Raw genomic sequence first — 16,601 nt, 5'->3', positions numbered from 1 at the left:
ACCGTACATTTTAATGCCCTGACGCTGAAGACAAACACTAACAACCATGCTGGGCAACAAATAAAACTTCCCATCTAATGTAACTGTAGTTTACGTCTTTAGTGAAAACAGTGTCATTGTTAATCAGTAACTGTCAAGCGACTTTTTTTTTCGTTTATTTGCTATCAAGTTTTAATACTAGTTAATAATTCTTTAATCAAAACGCAACGAAACTAAATTAGTGTTAAATTTAAATTTTCTTAGAAGTGAACTCTGTGAAATCAGTATTAATTTATTATATTAATGTTATTAGGTCTGGGTGACAGCAGGAACACAAGTGTTTTTCACCTTTGGTATTGGTTTCGGTTCCGTCGTAACTCTTGGAAGCTACAACAAGTTTAGCCACAACTTCTTCCGGTAACAAAAAAAACTTAAGAATTTTTTTTTCGATTTGATTATTTAACAATAATTCGCACAAAAATGTTCAATGTAATAATTCACTCTACTCTGTGTTCGTTATTCTTTCAGTGTTTCTGTTTCCATGGATATTATTGTACACTTTGAACACATTCATTATTGTTTCTATATCTTTATTTTTAGAGACGGAAATATTCTATATATTGTTAACCCTGCTACCAGCATATTTGCTGGTACTGTGATATTTTCCGTCCTCGGTAACATGGTCTACATGAAAGGCGACGGGACTGAAGTTGCTGACGTTGTGAAGTCCGGTAAGATAATTCAGTCTTCTTGTGCTTCAGTTGTTTATATAAACAGTAAAAGTTCTGTTTCTGTACAAAATCAACGTGTAACAGAATATTTCAGAATAAACTTTATTAATATTTTCTTGAATCTTGGTTCTAAAACATTTAAAATGAAACGTCTATTGGTAAGTTACAGTGTATCAACATCTTAATATACACTAAGTATTATCAGACAGTGACCTCCTGTGTTTTTTACAGAGTACAAACACGGTCTTTGTTCAAATATAATCTAACATGGTGTATTTTCTTCAGGTCCAGCGTTAGCTTTCCTTGTTTATCCAGAGGTTGTTCTACAGTTGCCACCTCCCCCTTTATGGTCAATTGTGTCCTTCCTCATGCTGTTAATTCTTGGAATTATCAGCCAGGTGAGCAGATAATATGTTGATGTGTGTTATTTGATAGCCAGGTGAGCAGATAATATGTTGATGTGTGTTATTTGATAGCCAGGTGAGCATATAATACGTTGATGTGTGTTATTTGATAGCCAGGTGAGCATATAATATGTTGATGTGTGTTATTTGATAGCCAGGTGAGCATATAATGTGTTGATGTGTGTTAATGTACGTCAACATTGTGAAATATTCAGAGACTAAACACTGTCTTTCGTTTTTGTTTCAAATTTATACGTTTCTCTTATCGTTTGCTTGGTGGGAGTTTTAACGTCTTGTGCGTGGCTCAACGTATGGAATCTCCTTGGAAGTGAAATAAACAATTTCAGCAGTATAAAAACGTGAGTAATGTTAACGTGCGGGTGTTATTTAGTACGTCCGTTACATTTTACCCAATTACACATTTCAACGAAGAACAAGAGATTTTCGAGAGAACCGATAGGTATGGGGAAAACAATTAGCAAGTTGCGACTGTTTTTTTGGGATTTAGAAATTCTGCCAATCCCTCAATGAACGTAAGGCTAGTACGTGAAATTTGTAAAACTTGTAGTTGATGAAATGAAAGGATATCATTGTCATTAATTGCACTGACACCTGAGTAGTAACAGGAGCTAACGGTAGAAGCTACGAACTGTTTTACTCCATGACTCCCATATATTATTCCCTGGTGTGCGTGTAACACACAGAAACTTATAACTTAAAACGTCCTCTCACGCAAGATGAAGTATTACGTTATCAAACTAAATAATAACACGTGTGTTTGAAACTTTATTATACAAAACATTAATTCACTAAATATATATACACTGCTGGCCAAAATCTTAAGGCCAATTAACATCAGGAGAAAATATGCATTTTGCGTTCTTAGACTCAACCACTTATTTGAGTAGAGCTACAAAAGATGAAAATAAGAAAAGGGAAATTAAAATAAAAACTTTTAGCATTTAATAGGGAAAATGTGAACACACTATGAAATTAACCTAAATACTAGCTGGTCAAAAGTTTAAGACCATACCAAAAAGAAGTCCTAAACAGGGTAGGAAATGCCCAATAAGAGATCTCATTAGTGAGTTGTACGGCCATCATTGCGAATAACTGCAAACATTCGCTTTGGCATGGTCGATATAAGATTTCGCAGAAAGCTGGCTGGTATATTATTCCAAGTGGTGAAGATGGCTTTACGAATATCATGCACTGTTTGAAATTGACGTCTATTTCTATAGATTTTCCTTGTCATCTACCCCCAAACATTTTCAATTTGAATTCAGTTCGGGCAAGCACGCTGGATGGTCCCAAAAAATCACGGGCATTGTGGATTGCAGCATTGTTCTGCTGAAAGACCCAGTTATTTCCACACAACCGGGGGCCTTCAGTCAATAAGGATGCTCTCTCCAACATGCCAATGTAGCCAGCTGCTGTTAGACGCCCCTGTATAACCTGAAGCTCTATTGTTCCATGGAAGAAGAAAGCACCTCAGATCATGATGGAACCTCCTCCACTGTGTCGTGTAGAAAATTTCTCTGGTGTGATATCCTTATCGTGCCAGTAACGTTGGAAGCCATCTGGACCATCCAGGTTAACTTTTTTCTCATAGAAAAACAAACCATTCTTCCACTTTTCTACGTCTCGTGTTTGGTGCTTTTCAGCAAAGTGTAACCGAGCTGTTTCGTGGTGTGGAAGGAGGCGTGGCCTTTGAAGACGTTTACGATTTTTAAAGCCTTTCTCTCGTAGATGCCGTCTTATTGTTCTTGAGCTGCATTCTCTGTCCGTAAGGATCTTAATCTGGTTCGACGATCGGCTATTGTCTTGCCGGACAACCCATCGAATCCTCCTGCTCAACGCCGGCGAAATGTTCTTGGGCTGACTACTCAAAATTCTCGTTCCGTATCCCTCAGGATCTTTTAAGAAACTTGCAACAGCAGTTTTACTGCGCCCAGTCTCACCAGCGATGGCATGTTGAGAGATACCTTAATTTTGCAGCTCGACAATGCTGCCACGTTCAGACTCTGCCAACTTTTTCACCTTTGCCATGTTTGGTACCCAATGTGTGACACAGGAGATGTGAGTGGGAAATGTTGACAATGCTAATGCTTGAACACAAATGACTAAATTTCATTACGTGTTTACCGATTAACGCTTCGTTTTAGTATGGTCTTAAACCTTTCACCAGCTAGTATTTAGGCTAATTTCATAGTGTTCTTATTTTCCCTATTAAATGCCCAAAAAGTTCTTTTTTATTTTCCATTTTCTCATTTTCATTTTTCGAAGCTCTACCCAAATAAGTGGTTGAGTCTAACAACGCAAAATACATATTTTCTCTTTTTGTTCATTGGCCTCAAGATTTTGGCCAGCAGTGTACATATAAAATTTATATAGGTCTGTCTAACTATGTTATTAAGTTACTTTAATCTGTATGTTATGACAACATGTGTACTCATATTGGTCAGTTTTTGTTTTTCATTCTGCACTGTGGAAGTTTTAATAACAGGAACTGTAGACGAATGGGCGTCTCTTTTGAGATGTCAACCTCCTTGTACACATTGTACCAACTGTGCATTAATACATAACTCTGTAGCAACAACATAAATTTCGTATTAAAGTATGTATAATGATATACATATCAACTTCAGGAATAAACTTTATTGAATAAATAAAGAACTGAACCACACACTACATCACACTTGTTTATACTTTGAAGTTTCAATTGAATGCCAAATGCATATATATATCAGTATCTCGTGATAACAAATCAACTAACAGGTTATGTGTCCATATATTTATATATGTTAAGTCAAGTAAAGTAAGAGTTTCTTAATGATTGTTTCACTATACAGAACAACAGTGTTTTGTATCGTTTTAATAATTATTTGTTTGATTTTGTTCACAGTGGACTCTTTTTATCTAACGGAAGAACTTTTTATCTTGTATGCAGTCAGCTAAATCTTTGATTTAAAGTAATCCTACATGATTTAAATATTGTTTGTTATTTATTACGAACTAAATTTTTTCATAATTTATCAGGTCATCCCATAAGTGATGTTCGAAATTTCAATACAGAAAGTGCATCATCATTTCTGTCTTTGTAGAAGGCTTTAATGACTAAAATATGTAGTAGGACGTGTATAAAAATCTTCAGACAAATAAAATAAACTATCACAACTCCACTTTTTCAGATCATTTATCAAATAAACCATTATGAAGATGAATGTGTCTGAAGAGCACATTAGGCATATAATGCTTTATGAGTTTAAAAAGGCAATAGTACAGCAGAAACCACAAAAAAACATTCAAGGTGTTTATGGTGCGAATTCTCTCAATGAAAGTAAACGTCGAACGTAGTTTCAGAAGTTTATATCAGGTGACTACAGCTTAAGTTTAATAATGACTTGCTGCTGGCTACACTTGATGAAGACTGTGCTGTTGCATTTGAAGAACTAGCACAGAAGCTTAACTCAACAGTTCACTGTCATCCGCAACAACTCGAAAGCCAACCTCAGAGCATGAATGAACATTTGCACTTCTCTGCACTCTTGTGAACGTAACTCACCTTTTTTGGACAGGTTAGTGGCTGGAGATGAAAAATAGATATATTATAAAAATGTTAAGAGCCGTACACAATGACTCAGGTCAGGTAAACTGGCTAAAGCACAACCCAAAATGAACCTCCATCCTTGGAAAGTCTAGTTAATATTGCATAACTTCAAGTCATAATGAGTACTGAATAAATTACTGAAATTGGGTCACATACTCTAATGGGCCCTTCTAAACAGTTTAGCATATATTCTGTTATTTCCACATAAGTACGTTGATCACTTGACACTGCAAGATATTGGTTGTTAATTTCTATACTTATAGATAATGAATGGCTTAATGCTAATGATTAGGGTATGATTTTATATAATTTAAACATTCTATCGTTTGATTTCAAAGGTATCTCTATGAACATTCTTTGCGTATCCTTTACTGCGGCTGTTTTTACATCAGCCTATCTATAATACATGTAAATTTCTTTTCTATGTGTAGGAATTACAGATTGTAAGTACGGAGGTAACTCACTTTCAATACCGTCTAATACTTTTTTCTAATTAACTTGGAGCGATAAAGTATTTACTCAACTTTCTGTCTGCAGCTGCATACAATGCTTGTACTGACTTAGCTAACTTAGTTCCACTATTTCCAACTGTAAATGATAATTGTTGTAAATCAGTATGAATTCTACAATTGAAAACTAACATTTTAATTCCTGCCTTATGAAACTCAGTTTGTCTTATTCTAGTATGTATCAAACTGTTAGTAATATTTACTAATGCTCTATATCAGGGCTTCCCAACCGGTGGGTCGCGAACCCCCAGGGGGTTCGCGAAGCTTTGGCAGGGGAGTCGCGTAGCCTTGTTAGAAGTAGCTTGGGATAACATTAATTTTATTTCATCAATAACATTTTCATGCTCTTACATTTTTTTTTGTTTCGGTGCAAAGCAAAACGTATGCTACGTTAGTTCAATGTCATAAGGTGATATTATGGGTGTATGTATGCGTGCCTGTGAGTGAATGTGTATGTGTCTGCAACTGTATGTATGTGTGTACTAGTGAGTAGCGAGTATGTGAGTGTACGCGCATGTACGTATGCTTGTGTGTCTGTTTAGCTGTGATTAAGTGTGTGTGTACTCGCTGTCGACACGTGAGTCACATGTCCGTTGCTGATTGGTGGATGACGAATCGCGCGACTGGCCACGCTCCCTTCCCTCCCAATACTTACCCCATCACTACTCTACCTCCACCCCCCCACAAGTAGTCAGTGTAAGATCTACAGTTGCCAAAGCGTTCATTATTCAACACTTTTATTTTATTTTAACAAGGAGATAAGTAAGCAGTAGATGTGAGTTGTGTCCATGGCTAAACGGCGCAGATACTCAGAATGCTACCTCAACATTGGCTTCACCACTGTGCTCGCCAACGACGGCATCGAGAAACCACAGTGTGTTTTGTGCCATGCTGTCCTGAGTGCAGAGTCAATGAAACCATCAAAACTCAAGCGTCATCTCGAGATGAAACATCCAGAACACGCAAAGAAAGGTTTGGATTTCTTCAAACGGCGTGAACGGTGTCTTAAAAGCCAAAGAATCGATAGAAGTGGGTCGTTTCAGCAGCAGAGTGCAGCCGTAGTGGAAGCTTCATATGAGATTGCATTCGAAATTGCTAAACAAAAAAAGCCTCACACGATTGGAGAAACACTTCTTAAACCCTGCATGATGAAAGCAGTAAATATTATTCTTGGAGAAGCCAGTGCAAAGAAGATGCAGCAAGTATCTCTGTCAAATAATACTATACAGAGGCGCATTTCTAAAATGTCTATGGATGTGAAGGAACAGGTTTTGACTGAAATCAAGGGTTCCCCTTTGTTCTATTTTCAGCTCAACGAGTCAACAGATGTAAGTTCATGTTCTCAGTTGCTTGTCTTCGTGAGATACATTAATTCAGGTGACATCAAAGACGAATTCTTATTCTGCAGTGCACTTGAAACAACAACAAAAGCTGATGATGTCATGGAAAAGTTTCAACTTTTTTTTTCAAGACGAAGATCTTCAATAGGAAAACGTGTGTGGGGTTTGTACGGATGGGGCACCGGCTATGCTGGGATCGAAATCAGGATTCCAGTCTAGAGTGAAGAAGCTAGCACCTCAAGCAAAGGGCATCCACTGCATGATTCACCGATATGCTCTCGCCATTAAGACTCTCCCTGCCTCTCTGCAGGAAGTGCTTGAATCTGTAATCAAAATTGTAAATTATGTGAAGACTCAAGCACTCAACACTCGCCTATTCAAAGAACTATGCAAAGACATGAATGCTGACCACGAAGTCCTTCTCTTCTACACAGCAGTACATTGGTTGTCGAAAGGAAACGTTATTAATCGTGTCTTTGAAATGAAAGATGAAATAAAGCTATTCCTGGAGACTCAAGAAAGGAAAGATCTTGTAGCTCACTTCGAAGATGAAGCATGGAACAAAAGGGTTGCGTAACTAGCCGACATTTTTGACCAGGTGAGCAAGCTCAATTTGAAGCTTCAAGGAAGGGAAACACATGTTCTCCTTTTTCAAGATAGTCTTCAGGCCTTTGTTTCCAAACTGTAGAACTTGTGTCGGAAAACCAATCTTGGAAATATTGCTATGTTTGAAAAACTTTGTGGAGTGACGGATGAGTCTCAGATCCAACTGGATCAGTTCCTCAAGGATGAGATAACCGAACATCTTCAGTCTCTAGAAAAGGAAGTCGAGCGTTACTTCCCTGAGCTATCACAGGAACAGGAGGCCCTGGTAAGGAACCCACTTTGTACTGAACTTGATGTATCCAGCATCCCAGATGATATCCAAGATAAATTTCTGAATCTAAAGAACGACTCTTCAGCTCGTGATCTCTTCAAGGTGAAATCCGTGACTCAGTTCTGGTGCGCTATGTATCAGTCATACTCCAAAGTCAGCATGATAGCTTTACGTGTCCTTGTTCCATTTGCTTCTACCTACTTGTGTGAGACAGGATTTTCCACTCTTGTCAATATAAAAAACAAACAATAGGAACAGATTGGATGTTGGAGATGACATGAGACTGGCTCTAAGAAACGCTCGGCCACGAATTTCAAAGCTTGCTGCTGAAATGCAACATCAGGCATCTCACTAGCTGGGTTGGATAGCTGTTCAAACCTATGTTAATATTATTTTAAGAAATATATGTTCTTTTTGTGAATTCAGGTTGGACCAATGAGATTTAATTTGCTAATAAATAATTACAGAATTTTAAAATATTTTTTTAGATGTTTCTTTCCCTCTCCTTCACAGAAAATAAAAGAAAAATTAAGCTGCTGATAGTAAGCCCTAAGTAGGGGGGTCACATGGGTTTCAAACTTTTAGGTAAGGGGTCGCGAGTGCCAAAAGGTTGGGAATCCCTGCTCTATATAGATACGCTTTTAATTTCCTGTTCATGTAATTAAAGTGTCTGGTTTAATGAATTCATTATAGTCATCTGTTCACCTATTAAATGAATCATTTCTCTGGATACTTGTCTTTGATGTCATACTTTCTTGTTTAATTCACGTAAATCATCTGTGGTTGCAGTTCATAACAAAACTTTCAGGACATTTCCACCTGGCTCACGTTTCTGTTGAGTCAGATCTGAAATCTAAACGCTATCTTTAATATCCTTTAATCCTAATAACAAATCTTCTATCTCAACAAGATATCGTCTAACTAAAATCTTATACTTCTGAATTAATCCTTCCTGTAAAATCCTCACTAAACGTAAAATACAACACGCAAAACAACTTACAGGCTCATTTTTATTTTGTTTTATAAAACAATTTTTTTGTTATGTGGCCAACCTTACCCCATTTAAAACACTACAATTCATCGCACTTATTTTGTCCGTCTCGCCAGTTTACTGTTTCATTTGTACTCTTACTTATCATACTTATTACAGACTGCTTGTGCCTGTATATCTGTTGCTCTCTTGTTTCCTTGATTAATCTAATAAGGTTGCTCGTGGGGTATTGGATTCATTAACATCATTCAGAGTTCTATCGCTAAGCGACCTTCGCTCATACTCAGACTTTAGTGTATCTTGGATCATCATCTAATCTAAGTTCTACGTAATCTATTACCTTGCTCTTGTAGCTTATGTCCAAACACTCGAACAGACTCACCTTTTTCTTGATTCATATTTCGTAATTGTGCCATGATTGTGCTTGGCCTTTCTCGTTTACCATATTCCTCTGTCAGCATACGTGTTACAAACTTAAAATCTACAGTTTCACGCAATGCCTCAATGAAACGTTTTGCTTTTCCTGCTGTTCTTAGTCTCAAAATGTCTGATTTCTGTGCGTCCGTCCAACCAGATATTCTAACAACTTCATTTAATACATCTACAAAACTTTCGACATCCTCGTCGAGCTTACAGTGAAAAAAAGATATCGTGCACGTTAAGTGTGTAGTACCTTACGAACCTACTTGAGTGGGTGGATCTGACACAGCTTCCACATTATCATCAGCCCCTCAGGTAAGAGTAGTGTCTAGTGCCTCATGAACCTACTTGAGTGGGTGTATCTGGTACAGCTTTCTTTTGCAAAAGGGATTTATTTATACGTAACATTTGAAATTAAAATATATTAATAAGTTTTACTTTTCGCAAAATTGTAAAAATTATATTTAAAAGTTTTAAATAACGACAACTCTCTTAAACATGGACTTCAGTTTAAAATAAAATGCATTAGTAGGTATTTAATTCGTTGTTTTAGGCCAATCTATCTTTTCTATTGCTAGAGGTCTTGTACTTTCCCAAAAATGATGTTTTCTTCAATTGTAAAATAAAAGTTTATTTAGTACTTGTAGAAGAAAGTTCGTTAATTCTAAACTAGTTTTGTAGATACATATAAAATAATATTACACTGTCTCAACAATAGGTATAGCACATAAGTAGAGAAAGATAAGGCTGATTATTTTATTCCTATAAGTGAACACTACACTCTTTGTTCCTTGGTGGTTTAACTAAACGTTTACGGGCCTACATTATCAAATTACGCTGCTAAATTAGGGGCGGCTAGTGCAGATAGCCCTCATGTAACTTTGCGCGAAATTCAAAACAAACAATTACAGTGAAATATATCGAAACAGTTTAACTGTTTATTCGCTAACTGAGAAAGTTGTTAATACATTTAGAGAACTCGATGAAACAAACATCGGAATTCCTCAGGATATCGTCTGCGGTTTGTGATTTGGTTTTATTTATCTCTTCCGTTTTTGTTTCTCTTTTATATTTGGTTGGATTTATACAAAGTTTCGTCTAAAGTATGATGTTATAGTTTGCGTTTAGTGGTGTGAGTCCGTAGATATACCGCTGGGGTATCACTGACTGGTTAATACATCAGAAACCTTTTGAGGTATTAACTATATTGCTAGTGTTTGACGAGAGGCCTCTTCAACGCCTGAGATGACATATGTAATGTGCCTAACATATAACATATTCTCCTTTGCTTTCAGTTATGCGTTCTTATAATTACCATAACATGAAAAGTATCTAAATGTTAATATACTAACTGGAAATAACCAGTCTCAGGATATAAGAAATTCTATGAACTGACTTCCCAGTTTTGTTAAAGTGAAATAAGTTTTCCAGAATTTAAAATTCATTTTTTAACTTGCTATTTTTATTTTTCATATAAAAGTTTGTTCTATTGTTACTATGTCCACTACTATATAAACATTGATGTCTAGAGATAAAGGTTGCCAAACAGCGTGCTAGCAAGTGTTTGTGTGTACGTGTTTATTATATATTTGTATATCAGTTCCAAGAAAACACTATTTTATTTTCACAAAACTAAATTTTACAAAACTATTATAAATGTCTGCCATTTTTAAAACAAAATGTATAAGTTATTAAACTTTCTATATAAAACCTTATATTTTTATAAATATTTTAATTCCACTAAACGTTTATTTTGTCGTGTTTTGAACTTTAAGGTAACAGGGTATCTGTTACCATAAAGATGATACAAGTTGAAATATTCTGCAGTAACATAAAATTAATTACTAAATCACTCGCGGTTCTCAACTGCCTGTGATTTGTATGATTAGTCAGTAACAATAAGGTTATACAAACAATGTATTTTATTGCTTGATTCACTAAAATCCTATTTATCATAAACAACTAAGATGGTAACTGTAAGATTCCCTACGTAGACAAAACTTCCCATCACTTATTAATACATACCTTGAAACACATGAAAGTTTCTAACAGAACTGTAGTTAATATTCTAACTACACTTAACTTTCCTATATATTCTACAATTAAACGTCATCATCATATCCCATTTCTTAATAAAATTTTTTTAGTAATAACTTATGGATGTAATGATAACAAACTGATAATAAAAGAAAGTATATATATTATAAATGAAAGTTGAAACCTCAGTAGATATTCAAACCCACTCCCACATACATTTGTTTCTTTGTAAATTGAAAGTTTTATAACTTCCTAAACACTGTATGTTTATATTAATATGTATAACACTGTTCATTGTATTATTATATTAATATTTATACTAAAGATTGTTTAATTAATTAATTTTATTGATTTTTGTTGAAGATGAAATATGTGTAGTTCAAAACATTCATTACAGATGTTTACATATATTGCTAAGGCTCTACTATTCCTTGTCAGTTTTGTTTCTATGTTCTGATTGCTGGCAAAAAGTATTTCCATATAAGATTAAAATAAGCAAAAATAACACACACATCACAGTGTTAAGTAACAATGAAAACTTCCTTATTATTTAAACCAACAAGTTCCATTTTATATACTGGAGACAAATTCTCAGCTCATACTAATCCAGTACAGATGATAATCAGATGGTGCAAGGACTGGAAAATAAGGAGGATGTGGAAGTTTCTCCCAGTCTATCTCTTCAATCTTTATAAATGTGATCCTTGCTGTATGGGGCCATGCATTATCCTGGTGTAACACAATACATATACGACTGACCAAAGCAGGCCTCTTTCTTTTCAGTGCAACATTCAAATGCTCTAACTGTTGACAACAGAAGTCTGATGTAATCTTTAGATTGAGTGGCAGCAACTCAAAGTGGATCACACCAAAGATATCCTACCAAATGCTTAACAAGGCTTTCCTAAGGTGGAGGTCCATTATGGGCTGTGCTTTAGCCAGTTTACCTACACTGAGCCATTGTCTGAGACACTTAACATTTTTATAACATGTACATTTTTCATCTCCAGTTACTAAACTGTCCAAAAAAAAGCAAGGTATGTTCATGGAGAGAAGTGCAAATGTCCACTCTTGCTCCAAGGTTGGCTACTGTCAAATCATGTGGAACCCATTTTCCAAGTTTTGACACCGTTCCAAGCTGTTACAGATGATGGTGAACTGTCAAATGGTTTGAATTAAGCTTCTGTTCTAGTTCTTCAACTGTTACAGCACAATCTTCATAAGTTGCTGCCAGCAGCAAGTCACCATTAAACTCAACAGGATGACTTGAACATGGACCATCACTTTAGTCACCCGATATGAACTTCTGAAACCACCTTCGACATTTTCTTTCATTGAGAGACTCCACACCATAAACACCTTGAATGTTTCCATGTAGTTTCTGCTGCACTATTGATTTTTTAAACTCATAAAGTATTATATGCCTAATGTGCTCCTCAGACACATCCATCTTCATGAAGGTTTATTTGATTAATGCTCTGAAAAAGTAGAGTTAAATTAATTTCTTTTATTTGTCTGAAGAATTTTATACATGTCCTACTACATAATCTCAGTCATTAAAGCATCCTACAGAGACAGAAATGATGATGCACTTTCTGCATTAAATTTTCGGACAGTACTTATGAGATGACCTGATACAAATGCAGTTAAAAAGAGCCTTAATAACAAACTGTGTGATAAGTAAATTTTTATTGTTGAGTTATAAAAACTGACATGACTATCATGATACCTGTATCAGTCAGTAGACATGTGGGATCTGAAGATGTAATTTCAACACTTTATTGTTTTAAACTTCCTTTTTTAACTACTGTTTTATCAAACAACATTTAAATCAACATAAATCATTGACGTTTACAAAACAAATTACATGTCAATGTGACAAACCTCATTACCCAATTATTGCAAGGATATATAATTAAACAAGGCCAAACTAAGAATGAACAATAAAAGTAGCAATCAGCTTTTTTATAAATAATATAAAAATGATATGTATACTAAATAATTGCTTTTTTAAATTATTAAGTGATAGTAAACTCTGAAGTTAATTTGTAACATTATGTTTGTTTATATACATTTTGAACAATGTTCTAGTGCTTGTTCATTCTAGCAGACAATATTACAGTCATTTATTTGTTCAAAAAAGTTTCTGTATATCTCACAAAACTAACAATATTTATACCAAAGGATATCACATCACCTCAAACAAACAGGAAAGTATAATCAGAAGTACAGTATATAAAAACTTTTTATACACTTACTATTATTCTAGTCTAACCTTCTCCATAAATAATCCAGAGTAAGACACAGCTATCTGAACTCCTCTTCTTAGATGAAACCAGCCTGAAAGGCTCAATTACTTTCTGGTATATTTTGTGTTATAAACTGTATATGATACATCATTTGTTAACATACATGAGTCTTTCATAAATAAAGTGTACAGTTTTAGGCATTATATATGCAAAAACGGCTTGTTTGGGTTGCGAAAATATCTTACGTAGAAGGTCGAAAGGTTGTTCGCTCTTCTACATAAAATATTTTCTCAACCCAAATGAGCTGTTTTTGCATATATATTTCTCAACAAGTGGGTTTTCTCAACATCACAGAGTTTTAAGCATTATAGTAGCTAACTCAGTTTATTTTAATCAATACCAGCAATATTTAACTCTGTCATGCAATTAAAGGTAAACCACAAAAAAGTAAAGATTACCAGAACATTAAGTTATCAAATATGAAGACACAATGAGTGATGCATTTCCAGGGAAGAGTAATACATTAAAAACATTCCAAGATACACTGTATTCTGACACATATAAAACATATGATGTTATTATCCATAGAAAATTATATAAGGTACATTTTTTAATTTTTTGCTGAATCTTACAACATTTATTCTACTTTTTCATGTAAAACTTATTAGCTTATAACTTTTATATATATATATATATATACTGACCTTTGACCTTACAATAAGGTTGTTTCCACTGTTCTAAGGCTAAAATATAGTTGATCCACAAGATGACAGACCACAGACAGTTTCAGATAACTTGTTCATGAGTAGAGAAAGAAATGGAAGGGATTTTCAACTGGGTGTCCTACAGACAAACAAGAAAAAAAAGAGATTTCAATATGGTTAAGTATTATCTTTTTACAAGAAGCTATAGTTAACTCAGTCATCCATGGACAAATTATCCAGTTTATCTTTTAAAAGAATCCTGAGAATCTCACAAGTTGTTATACAAAACTTCAGAACTAGTTTTTACATTCTGTGTTCTACCATTCAAAAAACTCAAATAAAACAAAAGGATAATTTAAATGAATATTGTGAAATCTGTCAGACTGAATATCAGGTCAAACTACATTTCTAGTACTTTCATCTTGCTAAGAAATACACAGATATACAAGTTTTCTTTGTTTTGTATTATCCAGGATCCCTTTTACCCTCTATTACCACAGATAAGATATATATATGTATACATATGTAACAGAGAATTTTAATTACAAAATTTTAAATGTTTATCATTAACTGTTATTTTTTATATAAATCACCTTACTAGTAATAAGGACAGTCTTTGAAATCACTTGATCATAACTCATACGATCTACTCGTAAGAATTCTGTAGCCGATTTAATTCATTTTGTTATTAAAGTTACTAGCAGTGTAGTTACAGGTAAATTAAACAATGAAAGTAATATAACACAAAGTGTTGAGTAGTTTAACGGATTATAAGTTTCCAACTTAGTTAAACATCCAAAGTGTTGCCTATGTTACAGTGCAGTAATTTTTAATACACAAATCAGTGCATATTGTACAACCACAGCTGATATAAAATAGTATATAACTGACTTTTAATAAGTGCAACTATTTTTCTTGTGTTCTAGAGGACCAGTATTTTGTATATAATACAATCACATTCAATTCTAATACATTACACATGTATATATATTATTACTATTTACAACTAAATCTTTAAGTTTCAGATACTTTTCTTAAAACACAGAACAGTTACAATGAATCATGATAATATTATGTTATAGTTCTACTGTAATTACTTGTACTATCTATTTTTTTAATTCTTCCTGTACACTAAACTATGTAATCAGTGTTAGCTGAAAATAAGTACCAAGTGTGTTGAATTGATTAATCTAAAATCTATTTCTGAATGAATTTAATAAAGTTATTTATTGATATATTTTTATGATGTATTCAGTGTATTTTACACTGTGTTTGATTAACAGGCACATAAAACTGTCTTACTTTCATATCTATATAGTATCAATGGAATAAAACCTAATCATTTAAAAACCCTGATTACAGTTTTCACAAAAATTTTACTCATTATTCATATCCCATTACAATTAATAGTTAGTATAAATATCCACTGACAATACTGTTCACAAAAAGTTATCATTTGACAGCCCTACAGATACAACTATGGTATAGAGATATTGAGATGTTTGAATACTTGTTTAAATAATTGTTAATGTTACATAATAAATTACTTTTCATTTTCTAATGTAAATAAAGACTATACACACATGTGGGTTCATTGCATAACTATAAAGCTTACCTAAAATAAAAATTAGAATGAATAATTTCAAATATTAAAGAAACTAAAGAATGATACAACTGTAATTATACAAACATAAAACTGTTTATAAGAACATATTTACAACTCAGAAATTAACACTGTCAGAAGTCAACATATTCTGCAAAGTTGTGTGTAAAATTCATAATTAATTATTACACATCTCAACTGGCAAGAAGTTATGGCAATGTTAACCCAATGTGATATTGTTTTTCTTACCATCCTGGACAGCTTTGTAGCATTTAAGCAAGCAATAATGATTGTAATAAACTCTTTATAATACTAGATCTTTTGTGTACAAAATTTATACACTTACTTGTAGAGTACCAAGAAAGGTATCATCAAACTCCTTGTACACTTCCCAGATGATATCACTTTGGGTAACATAGAGGCCTACAGCACTGACTGCCTATTGAAAAGCATACCAAACATTTTCTGTACCATCTTTCACTTCCACGCCTTCAAGAGAGCACATTCTAACCAGTGATGTACAGCTGATGACTAAAAAATAAAAAAATAACGTATACAGTTACAAATACAATATCTTATTTTGAAAACTGCCTCATTAATATTTAAACTACTTAAAATGTATCCTCCGTTACGGTTAACACAATTATTATATCTGCGTCTAACTCTTGAACGAAATAAAACATGACGTCATACACTTGTATGATGTCACATAGCTCATTGGTACCATGCTTATCTTATTAAACTACAACAAATCTAACCTAACATAACAATTACCAATTGTTACGAATATAATTATACTTCATATAAACATACATTGAAATTGAAACAACTGATACTGCATCTAATTGCATCACAAAGTTTCAAATTTGGAACAGTTTCAGCTATGACGTCATGCTTCATTTTGTTTCATTTTCTTCGAGATTTAGCCGCTTATCCAGATCTGGCTTTTAAAAGACACTTGTCATCACTACCCAGGGTTTTACCGATGGTTCATACGAAAATTACTAAGCTATCTATACGATCTTGAGAAGGTGCTATATCTACAAGCAACCAGTGACACCACTGTTGATGTTTGTTTGTTTTTTTTGGAATTTCGCACAAAGCTACTCTAGGGCTATCTGTGCTAGCCGTCCCTAATTTAGGAGTG

General features: G+C 34.0%; 1 protein-coding gene and 1 long non-coding RNA gene across 2 annotated transcripts; one reads left to right on the top strand and one right to left on the bottom strand.

The window, feature by feature from the left end:
- Positions 1–260: 260 nt before the first annotated feature.
- Positions 261–1,968, top strand: LOC143243395 (sodium- and chloride-dependent GABA transporter 1-like). The gene is made up of 3 exons (XM_076487264.1): positions 261–396; positions 580–710; positions 996–1,968. The coding sequence occupies exons 2-3, from the start codon at positions 659–661 to the stop codon at positions 1,118–1,120; spliced, it is 177 nt and encodes a 58-aa protein (XP_076343379.1). The 5' UTR covers positions 261–396; positions 580–658; the 3' UTR covers positions 1,121–1,968.
- An 8,405-nt stretch (positions 1,969–10,373) lies between these two features.
- On the bottom strand, positions 10,374–16,131 carry LOC143243399 (uncharacterized). Its single transcript, XR_013024466.1, has 4 exons — positions 15,801–16,131; positions 13,852–13,990; positions 13,157–13,280; positions 10,374–12,376 (listed from the first exon to the last, which is right to left on the bottom strand). It is a non-coding gene; the product is annotated as an uncharacterized LOC143243399 (long non-coding RNA).
- Positions 16,132–16,601: the final 470 nt, after the last annotated feature.

Source organism: Tachypleus tridentatus, unplaced genomic scaffold, assembly GCF_004210375.1.
Source record: "Tachypleus tridentatus isolate NWPU-2018 unplaced genomic scaffold, ASM421037v1 Hic_cluster_2, whole genome shotgun sequence".
Taxonomy (NCBI): domain Eukaryota; kingdom Metazoa; phylum Arthropoda; class Merostomata; order Xiphosura; family Limulidae; genus Tachypleus; species Tachypleus tridentatus.
This window is presented reverse-complemented; position numbering and strand designations above follow the sequence as displayed.